This window comes from Colossoma macropomum, unplaced genomic scaffold, assembly GCF_904425465.1.
Source record: "Colossoma macropomum unplaced genomic scaffold, Colossoma_macropomum, whole genome shotgun sequence".
NCBI lineage: Eukaryota > Metazoa > Chordata > Actinopteri > Characiformes > Serrasalmidae > Colossoma > Colossoma macropomum.
Genome location: NW_023494789.1, coordinates 49,570,083 through 49,588,984, shown reverse-complemented (window position 1 = coordinate 49,588,984; position 18,902 = coordinate 49,570,083). Strand labels below are relative to the sequence as shown.

Sequence of the window (18,902 nt, the reverse complement as noted above, 5' to 3'; positions counted from 1 at the left end):
ATGAACATCTCTGCTGCATCTGTATATGAAAACTCCAGCCTGCCTCTTCAGAATGCCACACCGCGAGACAGCTTCAGCGCCGCTCTCACCAAAAACATCGTGGCCATGCTGGTGTGGCTGGCCCTCAGCATCATCAACGGCAGCATGGTGTCCACTTTCTTCAGACACAGCTTCTTCTATGAGGACCCACGATACATCATGTTTATTTACATGGTTATTAATGATGCTGTCCAGCTCACGCTGGTCACTGGTTTATATGTGGTGAGTGTCCAGTGCAGACACTAAGAGCTGATTGATCAGAGTGTGGATTGGGGTAGATATGTTGAGTTATTGTCGTGATTATGATCATAATTGAAGTCTGGAGAGAAACAAAATGTACCTGTTTTGTCTATAATGGCAAAATGTCATACTGTACGTAGTCTTATGTAAAAGTGTGGACGCTCCAGGTCAAATGACATGTTTTGTTGATTTTCTAAGTGAAAATAAGGTAACACATCCTCTACAGAGGACAAACCTCTGCACATTTTCATTTTTGGACAGTCACTGTTTATTTGCTAAATTTAATATAATGGAAAAAGAATAAAACATAAAACAAGGCCTGTGCAAAAGTTATGGCACATTTTATATTTTATGTTGTATTTTTTCCAAGATGTTAAATTCAAATAAGCAAATAAACATTGTGCACTAAAGTCTGCAGAGAAATGCCATGTTAAAGTTTGTCCTCTGCAGGGGATGTGTTAACTTATTTTCACTCAGAGGATCAACATTTAAAAAACATTTAACAAGCCTTATTCTGAGGAAAAAATATATGAAAGAGGTGAACATAGAATAAATTTTTTGTCAGGGCTCTGTTTACTTCAGGCATTGTAGCATCAACTTTATTGCCTTGGCCTGGCATGTTTTTTGTTTTTTTGTTTTTTTTTTGATGTTATGAACGTCATGTGAAATCATGCCTTATGTTCTCAAGCAAAGCGTTTCAAGAGGAATTCCACAGAATTTTCAAGATTTCTGTGTAATTAAATAGTTAAGTTGTAAACAGAGTTTTTCAGAGTGGTTTGGTGTGAAATGCTCAGTTCTAGAGAAACCTACAGAGTCAGAATTGTTCACAGTCGTGCCGATAGGAACCAGGAATCTGAAGAGTTTAACATCTCTAAAAAGCTTCCTGACTGACAGTTATTCCAAAATGTTTATGAATATGCTGCCTGATGCCTCAGATATTGTTGTACAATGGTTTTAAGAGGGTTCTGGCCTAAAAACAGATTCATGGTGGAGGGTACACTTAGGGTGTTCTGAGGCAAAATAGTCACAGAAAACATTTCAGATTTTTCACTATTTTACTTCCATCAATATTCCATATAAAAACTCAGAAGACACGTGTAGGTTTAATGGAGATTTTGGATAGTAAAAAAATGGCTAAATTTGTGCTGTAGAGATGGTGACCCCTGGTTCCTATCACCACCACTGTAAAGAAATCTCAACCATTTCACATCAAACCACTCTGAATGACTTCTCAAGGACTGAATTATGCAGAAATTTTGAAAGATTTCCCCCCTTTAACCCCAAAACTGTGTAGCTATAAATGTGTTTTTTTTTTTCTTAAAAATCACACAATCAAATGAAGCAGAACTTCTTTTCCTAGAACTCTTTTTAGTCTTTGATCTGTTCTCAGAAAAAACTCTTTTCAGTCTGTAGGTTGCAATTCAACTGTGTTGATTTGGGAGTATTACATGTAAAAAAAACATTTAAGTATTAATAATTGTATTAATGCTAAACTATGATATGAAAAATATGCACTCATATTTTAGCCAAAATAATTTTTTTTCTATTTTCAAACTGTAAAAAAAGTAAAAATAGCTATAATCTGTTTTGCACTGTGTAAATAGTCTCTCCAGTCACATTTATGTATTCTGTGTATCTTTAATTAATGGTTAAATTAAATTATGGGGAAGTTTGAGATTTCATCATGCAGGGAACCCTTTTCTAACGGGTTTCTATAATGTTGTTGTGTGGTCAGAGATGTATACTAAAGAATTCCTTATACTTATATGTATGCCTTTGGCCACCAACCCTCATTCTGAAGATCTACTTTCCTGCAGAATTCGGTTCCATCCTGGATATAATATCCTGCCCCCATTCTAGAAGTTATGCAGCCAATCAAAGGCTGTGACCAAACCACACACTACCATACTAAATAGTATGTCAAAATAGTACATCACCAAAAGTATTGCATTTCAAAATGTAATATTCATAATATGAATATATGAGATCTTGGGCGCAGCCAAAAAGTTCATTAGCTGGACTTTTCAAGAAAGTAGATCTCCAGGACCAGTCAATACAAATGCCGTTGACTGTCTCTCAACGGTCTGTCCTTGTTCTCCTCTAGGTGAGCTATGCATTCTCTAAAATCCTGGCCTCCGCCTGTTGCCTGCTCATCATGACGGCTGTGCTGACCACCCGTTCCACCCCCCTCATCCTTGCTGGCATGGCCATTGAGCGCTATGTCTCCATCTGTTTCCCCCTCCACTATGGCCACATGTGCACCGTCCAGCGCACCATCTGGCTGGTTGGGGTCATTCTGGTCCTGAGTGCCACACCCCCCTTCACGGACCTCTTCATAACTCTGGCCAAAGAGCCTGCGTCCTTCTTCCAGACATCCATTTTCTGCGACCACTCGCTGCTCTTCCGAGACCGCTCCATCTACTACAAAAACTGTGCCTTTGACAGCATCTACTTCTCCTTCGTTTTCCTGGTGCTGCTCTACACGTATTGCAAGATCATGCTGACGGCGCGGGCAGCCTCCACAGACCTGGTGTCTGTGAAAAAAGCCCGCAACACAGTGCTGCTCCATGGTGTGCAGCTGCTGCTCTGCATGCTGGCTTTTGTGGTGCCCTCCATGCAGGCACCGCTCATCCAGCTCTTCCCGCAGTACAGCTTGGAGATCCGCTATGTCAACTTCCTGCTCGTATACATCATCCCCCGCTTTCTGAGCCCTATGATCTATGGGTTCAGAGATGAGAAGTTTAGAAAGTACTGGATCAAATACCTCATCCACAGGGTCGGGAGAGTGAAGCCGAGTGAGCACTTACCACAGAAGCCAAAATGAAGGTCAAGAGCAACACCTTGGAAAAATGTATGTCATGTACAGTATATCATTATGAACTAATCTCATTCGCACAATTACAGTGCTGTGCAAAGGTCTTGAAAATTGGACAGTAAATTATATTTAAAGCTATTTATTGGACAGCAATTTCTGCTTGCTTGGGAAAACAACTTACATGATCATAAATACAAAATATTAACCATTTCCAAAACATCCCTCAAAACAAGCCAGTATTTGTAGTTACCAGCTAATTAAAACTTCATTAAAGGAGAATGCCACTATTTAAAAAAAAGTTAAGTTTTGGTCTTTTTATGCATTCATGGAGAGAAGTAACTTATATGCAGGTTATAAGGCAAAATAGTCCCCAAAGAAAACTTATTTTTTCAGATTTTCTACTATTTCCCCATCATCAACATCACATATAAAAACTCAGAAGTCAAGTGTAAGTCCACTGGTGGTTTTTGATAATACATTAAATGTCTATATTTGTATTGTAGACATAGTGACCCCTGGTTCCTATCACCACCACTGTGAAGAAATCTGAGTGTCTACAAAGAACCATTTTACATACACAGATGTTTTGACAAATCAGTGGAATTTCTCTTTAAAAAAGGTTGAAATGTAACACATTCATATAATGGCTGGGAACCAAGCTTAACCTAACCGTCTTACAAAACATCAGTACTGTTTTTCAAAAGTAAAAAAATGTTTCTTTTTATGAATGTTTATTGGTATCTATTAATGACATATAGTGTGTTTACAGGCAGAACCATACCCACTGCCCACATAAAATCAGTTCAAACTATTCTCCTGGCTGGCCTAAGACTGGCTTGGTTTGACTGCACAATGCAGTAAGGAACATATTAAAGACTCAGGAAGTAAGGCTCACTGCATGTAATTTCATACATGCAATATTGTGCTTTGATATAATTTTTGTAAGACTGTTTATATTTTTATCCTCATGTTTTAAATAAAAAAAGACCTGGTCTACTTTGTACAGACCTTTATGCATTTTGTAAGCATCTGTTCCCTCAGTTGAGTGTCATCAGAATTCATATCATATGTCATAAAAACCATAGAACACATGAATCAGCATATGATAATTGTCCATCATATAAATGCATGAACTGTCATATACAAATCATCGTATAAACACATATAAACTACCATATGATCATGATGACCATCATTCTTCATGATTTAAATCATTCAATATGGAATGAAGCTGTGGAGAATTTTGCTAAGACCATTGTAAAGTTAACTGTGAACTATAATTATATGCTTTGTTGTCAAATACGTGTGTATTTTTGAAAATGTGCCGCATTTGTCAGAACAACAACAACAACAACAACAACAATACTATTAAAAGGATTAGTTGGCTCTGCACAGCACTATGGCTAGGTGTCAGTAAAGTTGCCAAAATTATTTGCATTTCTTAGTCTTAGTCTAAAGTTCCAGTACTCTCTCTCACACATGCACATTTATCATACACTTTTGTGCATGTTAGATAATTAAGCTTTTTAGCCTAGTTCTAGTTCTAGTTTCCACTACTTGTACTTATTAATGATAAGCAAAATCATGTTGCACATTATGTCAGAGTTGGATAGTCAGAAGGTGACGATTATGTGTGGTATATGTTTGTAATGCATTAGAGTCAGCCTGAGTCATTGTATAGAACCATTACATTTTTGGAAAACATCATTAGGCGATTTAAATATGCAACATTCCATAATTTCATAAAAAAGTCTCATTAGCTGCAATTGTAGAGGATGAATCAGGCCATTATTAAAGTCACTATGGAATCAAACCTGACCTTTTTTATCATTTATCAGGATCCCGAACGGACCATCTCGCTCCACCATTCTGAGCACCAGAGCCCCCCAGGTGTCCTCTGCAGTGCATCCTGCTCACCTACGACTGCACTGCCAAACTTCACAGCAACCACATCAAGTTTGCTGACGACACTACAATCATAAGGCTCATCTCTAACACCGATAGAAAGAGAGAAAGTGAGGCAGTGGGTTGTGGTATACAGATAACAATCTCTAAATAACATCACTCACAACATCTAGTCCCTGAACACCTTCTCCTTCATGAAGAAGACACAACAGTGCCTCAACTTCATAGGAAGGCTGAGGAGGTCCGGGCTGCGCACACCCATCTTCAACTGCTTCTACAAAAGCATCATAGAGAGCATCTGACCTGCAGTATCTCTGTCTGGTATGGAAACTTCTCCGTCTCAGACAGGAAAGCAGTGCAGTGGGCACCAAATGTTGTAACATATTTGAAATCACTGGAAAAATCTGAGAAAAACAACACAGTTTTTACCGTTTGACTCAAATAATTCACAAAACACTGCCTTTAAAATGTCTTTGACTTAAGTATTCCCATGTAAAAACATTTACTACTTATTTACATGTACACTTAATTTATTTCTCTTTCTGTAGGTTAGCACTGTTTGCACGTTCTAACAGCAGATGATGCAGGTGGTGACTATTAGGACCCTGAGCTGGAAGAAGGCCCACAAAAATTAATTTAACAAGTCATTAAGCAGTGCTGTTTGTAATGAGATAAAGCCATAACTAATCCAACAAAGGCAATGATGCGCACGTTTTTTGATCACTTTTTCAGTCTCATCTTTAAAGTGTACAAGCGGATATAATTGAGGGAACTGCCTTGATTTTATTTTATTTGACGCTATAGTGATAACAAATGAATGCTAAAATCTAAATGGCCGAGATTTCGAAGTGTTATTAGTGTTCCGTCCCAAACCGCATACTAGCACACTAAATAGTGTGTAAAAATAGTGCCGAAACCATTAGAAGTGCGCTCATTAGTGTAGTAGGTGAAGTACAGAAGTGTGTGGTTTGGGACGCGGCGTTAGATCAGCCCGCGAGACGCCGTTCAGCTGCTCGTTACACATTTCCAAGCAAAAGTTTGGGGTATTTGTTGATTACGGATGCATTTATTGAGGTAAGCTGGTGTTTACTTCGTATTTGCCAATTTTCGTTATTCGTTCTACTTTTAAGGTAACTCCAGCGCCATTTAAGGTGGAACGGAAAATTCAAATGAGCTTATATTTGTGCTTATATACGAGTTTACCATTTAAGAGCTTTTAGCTTTTGTAAAATCTCACAGATTGGTGAAGGAAGCTAGGAGCAGTTCAGAGGTGTAGGTTATAATGTTTCTCAGAAAGATGAGTTTATCGCGCTGCTTTAGAAGATAAGTAAGCTAAGCTAGTTAGCGTTAGCTAAAAACATTTGCTAGCTATGCTAACGTTTACTAGCTCTTTTCTAAACGTAGCCCGCTTAGCTACATTTTGTAAGGGGAAACTTCAGCAGTGAAGCTAAGTGTATGTACTGTAATTTGTCTACTAAAGAATAGTTACGATTTATTTTTGTATTCAGACTTATTGAATTGTTTTTGCAAGCGCCTGCAAAATCCAGTCAGCCAGCTTTACTGCCACTAGATAACGCCAGAGAACCTGTAGTGAGGAGAATTGCCACTCACTGATGTCTAACGGGTATCTAGAGGGCGCTCCCGAGCAATCCAAAATGAATGGGTTAAGATGGAGCATTTGAGCAAAAAAAGTTTATAAATGCTTAAACGTTTTAAATGTAAAAGAATACATTCATTTCCTGAACACAGAACAGCGTAAAACATTTTAACACTGCTGTTATATTTAAGAGCTTTTGAACGTGAGTTATAGAAGTAGCGGTAACGCTAACCAGTCAGCACTCAGTAGCAGTAATGTTAGCTTCCTGCCGCCCTAAACTTGTTTGCTGTAGAAAAGAGGAAGACCTGTAGAGGAAGCATACAGGTAAGTTTTCTTTGATTTTTAGTGAAATGCATCTTTCTACTTTTTAAAATTAAAGGAGAACCTTTGGGCAAGTGAATAGAAACTATTTTAACCTTTCATTTTTAACCATTTAAGCTCTGTTCACCCCATTCATTGAGGACTTGCTCACAGGTGTTTCACAGTCATGTTCTGATATAAAAAGGGAAATAGGAAGAGGCCAGACTCCTCATAAACTGGCTCTGGTAACATTAGCCAGCTAATGGTGCTCCTACTCATAGATATACATACCTAGTTATCTGTTGTTCTCTATCTGAGGCGATACGTTTGCGCGTCCGCCATGTTGGAGTGGTCAGGATCCGCTTGTGAACAAATTCACTTGTATTGAGAGATGATGAGTCTCAGGATTAAATCGGCCACAACTTCCTTATTACTCAACCGTTTTTCACCAAATTTGTTTTCGTATAATCCTCAGACATAGATTAATCGAGGTTGCATGGACTGCTTTCGGTAGCTTTTATTTCTTTAATAACTGATAGTGATAATTAACTGCCCGGGCCAGCAGGAAAGTATTCAGTTTGCACCTGAATCTAAAACAGAGTTTAACGGTAGAGTTTCCAGTAGAAACATAATCTCACACACATCAGTAACCCCATCAATGTGTGAATCACTTCTAATCTTAATACACATAAAAATAACGTAATCCTCCAAAACACAGTAAGAAGGATAGAGCTAAAGTTAGCTTCCTATTGCCAGTTTCTTGTTATGAGTTTTTTCCTGTTCCACCTTAAATGGTGCAGCAGTCACTTTCTGGAGCCTGACGCTGCACCATTTAAGGTGGAACAGGAAAATCTGACAAAGAAGCTGACTTCAGGTTGGTGTAAGAAGGTGCTAACGTTATTCTATTATGAATATTTACACAGATTAACGAATGCTACAACTTACCGTGCTACAAACCATTAACCAACATAAAGTATAAAAGTACTTAAAATCTCCTGAATAGACTATTATAGAATATTAAATGAAATAAGCTTAATATAAAAACAGAGGAAAAAATATCACATCAACAGGTTCTCTGTGCTTCACCAACTACATGGCCTTATCTTCATATAAACATCACACAAACAATACACATCACACAGACATGAACGTGGATCGCTGTGTCCCCTCCATTATATAATCCTATCCCACTTTCTGAGAGCAATATTCTTGAAATAGTGTAATTTTGGACAGTATCTTTCTTAAATTGCCACTCTGTAATGGTATTGAATGCAGTCCAACAGCGATGTTGACCGCACTAAAATGGTGGCGCCATTACGTGCCTGTCTGGACCCAACGCATCTAGGTATGTATATCTATGCTGCTACCGTTAGCTAGGTAGCTAACTTTTGCTCTTTTTTGGCTACAGTTTGACAGGAGGTCTTGTATCTGACAAAAGGAAATATCATACAGTGTCCTACATGTGTCCCTCAGTCTTTCTCATTTGAGGAGGTGAAGAAAGGAGAGAAGGCAGGTAAGCTGCAGTTTTGAATGCTTTCATTATGATAAAGTGTAGTGGGTAACAGGGCATCTGTGACTCTGTGTGAACCAGCCCGGCAAGGGGGGCCACCACCCTCAAAATCATAGTTAAAGAAGATAGTTAAAGAAATCAGATTTTGCCTAATTTGTTACGTGTCCAATCAATAGGTTTGTAGAAGGGAAATAGAAAGAAATCTCCAAGGCAAGTGGTCACTCGGGCTACAGGCTCTGCATGTGGCCAAGGGTCGCCAAGCAACAGGTAATACGTAATGTCTAATGTCAGGTTGTGATTACATTGTTTATAGGGGTTATTTTACATTCAGTGATCTGCTGAAATCAATCCCATGCCAACCATCTAGCCCCTCCCCTCCCCTCTCACAACTACCCCCCTCAAAAAACATTCACTCATATCACTCGCTTAAACTATATAAACCTCTCAGTTAAGCTCTATAGCGAGTTACTTTGCCAGCTAACTGCACAAAGAAGCCAGGTTTTATTTATATTTATCTGAGTATAAAAAACCTCAAGAAAAATACTGCTTCCTTTTCCAAAGTTTTTTTTTTTCTCCTGAAGTGTTGCTACAATGAACTCCTCAATCCTTCAACTCGGCGGTCCAGGTTTTGAGGAATTTGTCATCAGAAATTGTGTCATCGTCCTTTTTGGGTTCACCATCATCTGCATCAATGGAACATTTATTTTTACATTCTTCAAGAGTCCAGTTTTTTATCGAGATCCAAGATATATTTTGTATGTACACTTGATTGTGAATGATATGCTTATGGTTGGTGTCACAGTGACACTATATGTAATGTCATTTGCATGTCAAAATGTAAACATCTTATTCTGTTGTATACTACTTATCATAGCCTCAACAACTCACAAGAACACTCCATTGAACTTGGCCGGCATGGCAGTAGAGCGCTACATTGCCATCTGCAAACCTCTTCATCACCCTCACATCTGCACAGTGCACAGAACCTACATCCTTATCTGTCTGATATGGGGAGTTGGATGTATCCCTGGACTGGTAGACTTGGTTATTGCCATTATCATTCGCCCTTTTTCCATTTTTAACACTGTTACTTACTGTGCTTCAGCATTTCTCTACAGCTCTGTTTACCATGAGGATAAGAACAAAGCTGTACAGGGCATTTATATGTCGTTTGTATGGGTAATTATTGTTTTCACGTATTGCAGGGTGCTGCTCACAGCTAGAAAGATGTCACCTGACAAAGTGTCTGCTAAAAAAGCTCAGAGCACAATCATGTTGCATGCAGTGCAGCTATTGCTTTGTATGTTGTCCTACGCCACTCCTGTGCTGGACATAATTCTTGTCCTTATTTTGCCTGCTCATCGAAAAAATATTATTTTCTTCAATTACTTGCTAACAAACATTCTCCCACGGCTGCTGAGCCCCCTAATATATGGCGTTCGAGATCAGGTGTTCGTCAAACACATGAGAAAATATTTCTTAAGAAGAATTTTAATTGTAAAAATTGAATCAGGCAAGTAAGAACAGCAATAAGATGATGATCCTAAGATGAATTATGAAATGCGCACCAATGCTGCATATTCTGTTGCAGTATGTCTCTGTCTGGGGGAATTTTAAATAAATGCAGTGCATGTTTTCGCTCAAATGCATTGTTGATCATTATTTTTTTATTTCATTAAGTGTCTCCCCATAATTGCTGGTACCTCAGAATACTGATCTGAGTGTTATGACATCATAAAATATTATATGCAGAAGTTTGAACAACCCTAGATAGGGTATTTTTCTGCAATTTGTAGTGCATTTTTTTCTATTTATTTGCTGAAATTAACACACAATATTAAGAGTAGCATAACTTTTATACAGGCCACATTTTACACTATACTCCCCCCAACATATTGAACTCACCACATAAACAGTAATTATGCATTTAAATGTGCAGAAGTTTGTTCTCTGTAGAGGATGTGCTATTTTCGTTTAGAAAACCAACAAAACATGAAATTTATGAGAACTATTTAAGGGCACAAAATGCAAAGTTGACAGAATTATGACTAATTCTATTTACATACACAGCTAAACATTGCTCTATATGTGTACTGCATGTATAAATAATACATGTATAACATTATAAATTATACTTACAGTTTACCATCATATTTCTTTCCTGAAGTAAAAAAATGTAGCAGTCTTTTGCTGTGGATGTCATAGACAAACATTTAACAAAAATGATTCAAAATCTGTTAATGTACAATATTACTTTGAGTAAGTGATATAAAAGTACATCAGTAAAGGACTCTATAAAATGCTTATGGTGGGTCTGCAGTGCAGTATAGAATAAACTCCAAATATCAGACAGTAATGGTAAAGAACATTTCAAAGGAAACAACTTAGCCTAATTTACATTCAAAAGAGAATTCCACTAATTCCCTACTAAATCTCCTACTCAAGAAATGGTCTGATTTTGAAGGACCTTGCTTTATCATGCTGAAACAGGAATAGGCCCTCTGTCATTGAACCAGGTCCTCACATGATTATAGATTGGAAAAAATGTATGAATCTTTTGTTTTGCATTAACTTATGCCTTTCTACATTTGTTTGCCTATCACACACCACTGACATATTTTCACTTGCTTATTTTAAATTGGAAAACTCATATGCTCATTCCGCCTTCTAGTGTCTTATGTCACCCTAAAACCTGAATTATAATTGGATACTACAGGAGTTTGTTTTTTTAGGTTATTTAAGGTGTTAAAGCTCCTCCTTATTATACTTGTATAATTTGATTAATATTCTCTGCCATAATCATGAAACGTGAAGAAAATGTCATAATTCTATTGCCCAGGCCTAAAATACATATATGTTTACACTGCACCCAACACCAAGAAAGAGTGAAAGACCCTCTTTGCCCCTTAAAATCTCTGTGCATCTTCCTGGGAGTATGTTTTATTGTGTCATAATGAAGTCAAAATGTCAGTTAGTTCTAATGTTATACTATTTTTCTTAGCATTGCTCCCTAAATATAAAACCATATTCATGTATGTTATCTATCTACTTGCTCCAGTTTCCTCCCACAGTCCAAAGACATGCAGTCAGGCCAACTGGACACATTAAGTTGCCCTTAGGTGTGATGTGAGGGTATATGTCAGTATGTCTGCCCTGCGATGGACTGGCGACCTGTCCGGGGTGTTTCCTGCCTTCCGCCCAATGACCGCTGGGATAGTATCTCTGATATTAAAGCACTAAAGGTCACAATAAGCTGTTCAGTTATAATGTGCACATAAAGCCTGCCGTAATTGCAGTATTCTGTTATATTTTTACATGGCAAACAAGTCAAGCAGGAGTGGAAAACTATATGTAAGTAGATGTACTGTCAAAAATCTTTCCCAGTTAAAAGTAGAAATATGGAGCTAAAAATATTCAAAATGCATCTGCATTTAAACAATGCACATAAAAGTAAACAATATATGTTTTAACAGATGAAATGTAAATATGTTTGCTTTTCCTTTTGACATTTAAAGTAACTTTATAATCTATAATATGCTTAGCTGGTATGCTCTTGTGGCTGAATGCAATCGAATCCTCACATCAGTGTTCTAACATCTAGTTCTAAAGCATTTACACACATTCCTTTGGGTTATTTAAAAGTCCCTGCCTGTTTCAGTGATGTTATGAAAGCTTTCAAATGCTGCAGGTGTCACTGACATTTGTTATTTTAAAGGATTTTCATCCAAGTAGGCAGCAAACAAGCAGTACGGGCAGACGATTCTGTCCATGAGTCTCTGAAACATAACCCTGCTCCTGAATAAAACAATTGGAAATGTAGACAATGAGATCTGCTGGTAACATAAATCCATTGTTGAGTCAAAGTGAGCAGCAAGCCTACCTGATTGAGCAGTTCATCAGTGCACAGCATTTGATAGGCATCAAATTTAGATACTGCATTGACTTTTCTGTTGTTGACACAGAACCGAACGGGCCTGTCCAGCTTAGGAACAAGCACCACAAGAATGCTCCAGTTGCTGAGACCTCTCGATTACCCACAGGAAAAGCAATACGGATTGCTGTGCACAACTATTCCCTGAGGGCTCTCAGTGTAGTGCAGTGCAGTGTGGTGCACAACTGAGTGCCCCTGTTAAACAGCCAGAATTGATGTTCCTGTAACAAATTCACCTGCATTAAGTATTCTGCCCTCACAAAGCGCTCCCCTCCTAAGCTAGGCAGGTAGAATATTTCTTCTAACTAGCTGTACTGGAACTGAATAAAACTGAAACAAATGAATTTTGGAGAACAGCAACTTTCTGAGTAAGAAGTGTCACAGATGTCAGGATTGGGGGAGGGATCAGGATCCGAGGATACAGGTACAACATAAGGGCATAGATTTTGCCTGGAAATAGTGACGCCTTCTTTGATGCATTTCAGTTCTTTAGCAAAGGCTACTTGTTGGAGACTGCAGATAACTATGTCTGGGGCCTACAGATCTACAGAGCAAGAACTGTCCTTGCTGTTTCCCTTAATGAATTGAGCCATGTGCACGAGTCTTTTGATACCACGTGTCAGCGACTGACAGCTTGAGAATCAGTCGAAGAGGTGTCCTTCACTGGGAACCTGTGTGGCACATGCAGTAACCAGTCTCTTTAGAGAGCCCCAAACTTCTCTGTATGGGTCGGAATTCAGCCCCAAGGTCAAGATCCTTCAGCCCTTCCACCAATTCTTTAGGAGAAAATTCTCTCATAACCTCCTCTTTGTTAGAAACTATTTTATGAAGTCTCAGATTTGAGAGTGCCAACATCTCTTGGGTATTTTGTAGAAGAGAGATGGCTTCTTCTTCAGTTGGGAGTAACAAAAGGCCATCGTTGACATAATTTCTCTCAACAAACTACCTCGACTTTTGTCTGTATTCTGTCTCCTCTCAAGAGCTGCTTTCCTGAGGCCATATGTAGCCACTGCAGGGGATGGACTATTGCCAAAGACATGTACCCGCATCCTGTCCTCCACTACTTTGGAGGACTCTTTCTCCATTACTCTCAGAAAGGCAAGATCCTCCATGGATGGTGCTGGTTTCTTGTCACTACTTATGCATTTACAGATTGATCCCTCAGAGCTTTTTCCATGCTGACGGACTCCCTTTGTGAGACAGAAGTCACACTCTTTGGTTGAAGGGGTTGAGCAAGTGTCTCCTTTTTGTGAATGCTGTTAGTGCAAGGGTACATAATGCTGGGTCACCCATTTTCCAATACATTCATTTTAAAGATGTTAAGTGTTGATATCCGATGTGCGCTGCCAAGGCAGACATCTAGTATCACCCACCCGAATGCTATCCTCTGTACAAACAGAGCACGTGGAGGCCCATTATGCTGCTCCACGACATTGTGCTCTTGGATAATGTCTCTTCCAAGCAGAAGCAGGATTTTAGCTTTAGGGTCAAACTGGGGCATCTTATCAGCTATGGAGTTCAAGTAAGATGGGCATCTTGCTGTGTCTGGGGTCGGTATCTCTGCTATGTTATCTGGGAGTATGTTACACTTGAGTGTTTGAAGCCTGAGAATGATTTTCCCATCAAGTGCCACTACTGCAAATTATGTTGCTCTTCGACCTTCTGACTCAGGCACACCTGTGTATGTTTTAAGTGTGTAAGGTGAGGCATCATCCTCTACTTAGTTCAAAAAAAAGCTGACCTAGCAACGGATGTGTTACTCTGATCATCCAGTATGCTATACATCCTTACATTCCTTTGGGATACACCTTTATGAGGCAGATCTTGGATCAAGACTTTCCCATTAATCCTTCTCCACAGACTTGTGTGCAGGCTGAGATTGCAACTGAAGAGACAGAAAATCCATCTTCCTCCCCACCATACTGTATAGAGAGCACAAGTCTTCTTTTTTAACACCAAAATGCAGGGCCAGCATGAAGTGCCAAGATATTCTTGTCACTATTGCATTCTGAACACTGGATGATTGCCTTACAGGCTTTTGCTTGATGAGCGGCTGGTGAGCAACAACAAAAGCATATGAAGTTTTCCCTGAGGAAGGTTTTTTGGTCCTCAAGGGGTTTCTCTCTAAGTCCGCTACACTTTCTTAAGGGATGCAGCTTTTTTTTATATTGGACACTGTTTATTAGGATCTTCCACTTTCTTGGGCTCATCATTCTGTAGGGTGTTATCCACTTCAGTTTTGTGCACCACAACTGGGGCTCCTGTTGCTCTTGAAGGAAGTCTCTGTCATTTAGGCTCTGTTTTGCTGAATGGTAAAGTGAGGAAACTGGCGCCATTCCTCATTCTTGTTTTATTACGGATGAAGCTCGAAAAGAATTAGAAAGGAGGAAAACTGACACGTGTTCCTGTTTATACCTGGTTCCTTGTGTCATCCACTTTTCCTAAATGCTGTATGGCAACTTCTCCAGAATAGGACTGATGCCATGCAAGGTATCCAGGTAGGCCAAACCAGGTAGGTAACTTTCAGGTTTGGCTGCCTTTAATTAATTAATCCATTGTTTGCTTACAGCACTACTATAATACAGCAAGCCACTGTGACTAATTGCCCAGGGAACCAGCTGAAAGCTACTGCAACTGCTGCAGTTACACTGCTCAAATATATTGGTGGTTGTAACAATATCCAACAAATATGGACAAAAACAATAAGTTAAATAAGGTACTAAAAGTGTACTTACAGACAATGCTTATACAAAACAATTACAAGAAGGATGGATGCAGATAGCCCTTGGAGGTGTGCAGCTAGACAATGTGCTTGTTTTCCTATAAAGCAAAGATGGCTTCCACACAGGTGAAGGGGAAATGAAATGATCAAAAGTATTTTTTGCTCAAATTGTGGCAAATGTCAATTTAACAGAGCACTTGTATGCCTACAAATATCCAACCAATAAACACCACATCACATTTTTGTGCACGGCTGCAATGTGAAAGCAGCTGAACCAAATGGAAAAAGTGTTGATAAGATAGCGTTGCAGAAAACTGGTGTGGACTAGCCAACAAGCTCGGTGTTTGCTGTGCCTTTTTAGTGCTGCAGTCCTGTTTTTAAACAAGAAAATGTCATTGTTTTTAGATTTTGCCCAGGCCTAGAATGCATGCACTGCTCACATTGCATAGGATTTAATAACAAAAAAACCCCTAAAATCTCACATACTGCAGTTTAAACGTACAGAGGTCAAAAACAAACCTAGTTTACTATGCTTCTGTGTGTTGAGAATATGATTTATGTGGGTCCTATGAAGTCAAAAATGGCAAAGATGCAATACTGAACAGCAGTGTGATAAAAGTGTGATAGAATATCCCAGAGCTGAACAAATACATAAAACCCCAGGCCAAAAATGACCAGAATAGGCTTTGTGTAGACGTGAAAATAGTACACCCGTTACGGTCATAGTCTATGTGGACAAAATAATAATAATAATAATAATAATAATTATTATTATTATTATTATTATTATTACTATTACTATTATTATAAAAATCAAAATAATCTTATATTGCTTTGTGTTTTAAGTATGCAGAAAAAAAAACAAGTATTACTCATTTAGTTGAATTGTTTTCCAACTTTCTTGAACTCTAGAGATGAGGACTGTTATGTTTAATGTCATGTTATTGTCATCCAATTTTGGCTGCTTTTGTCATCACCACAAGGGAAAAGAGGCAACAAAAACAGAGCTAAAACAGAGTATAAAAGTAACTGTCTTAAATGGAGACATCTAAAAGGTTACAACTCTTTCTATCATATTTGCAAACATGTCTATAGTACTATTTATATTAAATTCAATTCAGTTTATGTTCAAAAAATAATTATAAAATATTAAAAAAAAAATTTGGTACCATAAAATTAGCAGTTGTAATTGTATAAATATATATTTCTCTTTGATAAAACAGGTTAATGATAGAATTCGTCAAAAAAAAAGATTCAGTTACAATGAACTCAAGCCGGGATCCATTTGAAGATGCTTTTATGAAGAACTTAGTTGCAGTTGGGTTGGGTGTCATCATAACCTACATCAATGGAATCTTTGTGATTGTCTTTTTTAAAAATCCAGTTTTCTACACTGACACAAGATACATTCTGTACATTCACCTTGTCATCAATGACATAATTATGCTCTGCCTTTCAGTTACTTTGTATGTTCTGAGTTATGCACTACCCTTTTTGAATGTCGCAGTGTGCAGTGCTTTGCTTTTGTTTACTGCAACAACTTCAGAAAACACTCCACTGAATCTAGCTGCAATGGCCTTGGAACGCTACATTGCCATCTGCAAACCTCTGCATCACCATCGGCTTTGCTCAGTGAAAAGGACCTACATTCTCATTGGCTTGATATGGCTTCTGACCTTTGTTCCTGCACTAACTGATATCTTCATTGTCTTGGTGAATGAACCCATCAGTATTTTTTCAACGTCAGTTATTTGCTATAGCAAGAATGTTTTTGGCACAAATCAGCACCTCATTAGAACAATCATTGTAGAGTCACTTTATTTATCATGTGTGTGGATGACGCTGATCTTTACGTACTTCAGGGTTTTTCAGGCAGCTAAAGCTGCAACCTCTGATCAGGTTTCTGCCAGAAAAGCCCGGAACACTATTTTGCTCCATGGCCTGCAGCTTCTTCTCTGCATGCTCGCTTATGTTACCCCACTTATAAACTATTTTTTCTTAGCATTGTTTCCTAAATATAGAACCTTATTTATGTATTTTGGCTATCTAGTATCCAATGTTATTCCAAGGCTACTCAGTCCTCTTATATATGGAATCCGAGATCAAAAGATGTTTAGATATGTCAGAATGTATTTAATGTGTGGTTTATTCAATACAAAGGTTATTACAAAAACTAATGAAACTTAGATTAAGAGTAGTTTTACAACACCAATCCAAACAATCTCAGTGTAGAAGCAAGGCCTGATCATTTGCACCTTAAGAATAAGTGTTGATATGAATGTAGCCACGTGAAGTCTAGGTTTTCTACACCTTTTTTTTTTTTATTTTTTGTTATATGATATTCTACCAGATTTAGCCTAGCCAAAACATTACACAACACTGCTCATTAATACTACACACTGCAAGATCAATTTATGTGCACTTAATTTCTACAACTTTTTCTTCTTTGCTCCAGCATGGGATGTTTTGTTAAGTGCTCTGGTGTGTCAGCAGCCTAATTGCAGAAAAGAAAAAAGCTCAAAGTGCCTAGAGAATTGCATGCAGACCATTAATTGGTCAAATGTACTCACAGACCCGCCATGCATTCTAACTTGCCAGTCAGAATTTGTCTTTGACTGTAAAATTAAATGCCAAGTAAAAGGTAAATCAGACCTTAAAGCTCCTCCACTTTTGCTGCTATTGTTTATTACTGTTTACACTAACATTGCATGGGAAATCATGTCACCATCACCTCCTCCTAGACAACCTGGCATACTTTCACAGCTATTATTGTATGATGAGAACAAGACATGGGTATTCAGAGTTTGGATAGTTCTGAGTTCAGTTTAATAACTGTACTGTGAGGTACTACACTGTTCAATTGAAAAGCACTATTAGTGATGCTGAAGTATATAAAACTATGCAAAATGGACAAAGGACAGTCATTACTTTCATCATTAAATTTGCTTTTATACCCATGATTAAGTTTGTATTAGGTTTTAATATACAGTGTTGTAAAGAGTAATGAAATGGGATTAACAGTAAATGGGCCAAGAGCTGCTTAAAGTAGTTGCTTCACTTTGTAAAGCTTCATAAAAGATCTCCAAACAGATTTCATTCTAACTCATGCTCTTTCCGTTGACTCCAAGATCTTATGAAGGTGCAATGTGTGAAATCATGGAGCCAAAGAAAGAAGTGAAAGTAGAACCAGTATCTTCATTAAAACTGCAACGGGGGACTCAACCCAGGACAGAATCAAACCCAGGCTTCTGGGTATGAAAAAATAAGAATTAACTGGTCAAGCCCCTCAGCAAGTGCTATGAATGGACTCAAGTGCAGAGTGACATAGTACTAGAAGGAACTGCCTAAACTAAGAACAAACTCAAAATTGATTAGAAACAGAACCTTAGACTAGCCCCACCAGGGGTGAGAACTAGCGCTTCTGTAGTGATAGGCTTAGGAGTTTCCAGTGAGTTACTGCTCACTCCCAAAAGAAAGCAAAAGTGAGAAGGAAGCCATCAACAATAGCCCCAAGATTAAAAAGGAAATGAAGAGAGACAAAATAAAATGATATTTATTTATTTCATTATTTTTTTTCCAAATACTTGTACTGACATAAAGTATGACTCATAGAACTAGGCTTCAGAAGGCTTTGAGACAACTCAGGGGAAGAATTACCCAAATTACCAGTTTAATCAGGAGATACATGCACATCAACCCAAAAGCATTGAGCAGAGTGAGATCTCCCTTTAAAGTAGACTGGCCACAGGTGATGCCGCTTGCCCTGATTGTTGGGGAGGAGCTCTCTGCCTCCATCTGGTGGCTGCAGAATGTCTCACAGATGACCCATATGTAAGATGACAC

General features: G+C 38.3%; 3 protein-coding genes across 3 annotated transcripts; all 3 read left to right on the top strand.

Annotated features, from left to right (window-relative positions):
* On the top strand, window positions 1-3,103 carry LOC118807613 (odorant receptor 131-2-like). Its single transcript, XM_036569651.1, has 2 exons — window positions 1-261; window positions 2,384-3,103. Exons 1-2 carry the CDS (start codon window positions 1-3, stop codon window positions 3,101-3,103), a joined length of 981 nt encoding a protein of 326 aa, XP_036425544.1.
* Window positions 3,104-8,997: 5,894 nt separating this feature from the next.
* Window positions 8,998-9,927, top strand: LOC118807691 (odorant receptor 131-2-like). Its single transcript, XM_036569718.1, has one exon. The coding sequence runs from the start codon at window positions 8,998-9,000 to the stop codon at window positions 9,925-9,927; it is 930 nt and encodes a 309-aa protein (XP_036425611.1).
* Window positions 9,928-16,322: 6,395 nt separating this feature from the next.
* On the top strand, window positions 16,323-17,246 carry LOC118807690 (odorant receptor 131-2-like). Its single transcript, XM_036569717.1, has one exon. It carries the CDS (start codon window positions 16,323-16,325, stop codon window positions 17,244-17,246), a length of 924 nt encoding a protein of 307 aa, XP_036425610.1.
* Window positions 17,247-18,902: the final 1,656 nt, after the last annotated feature.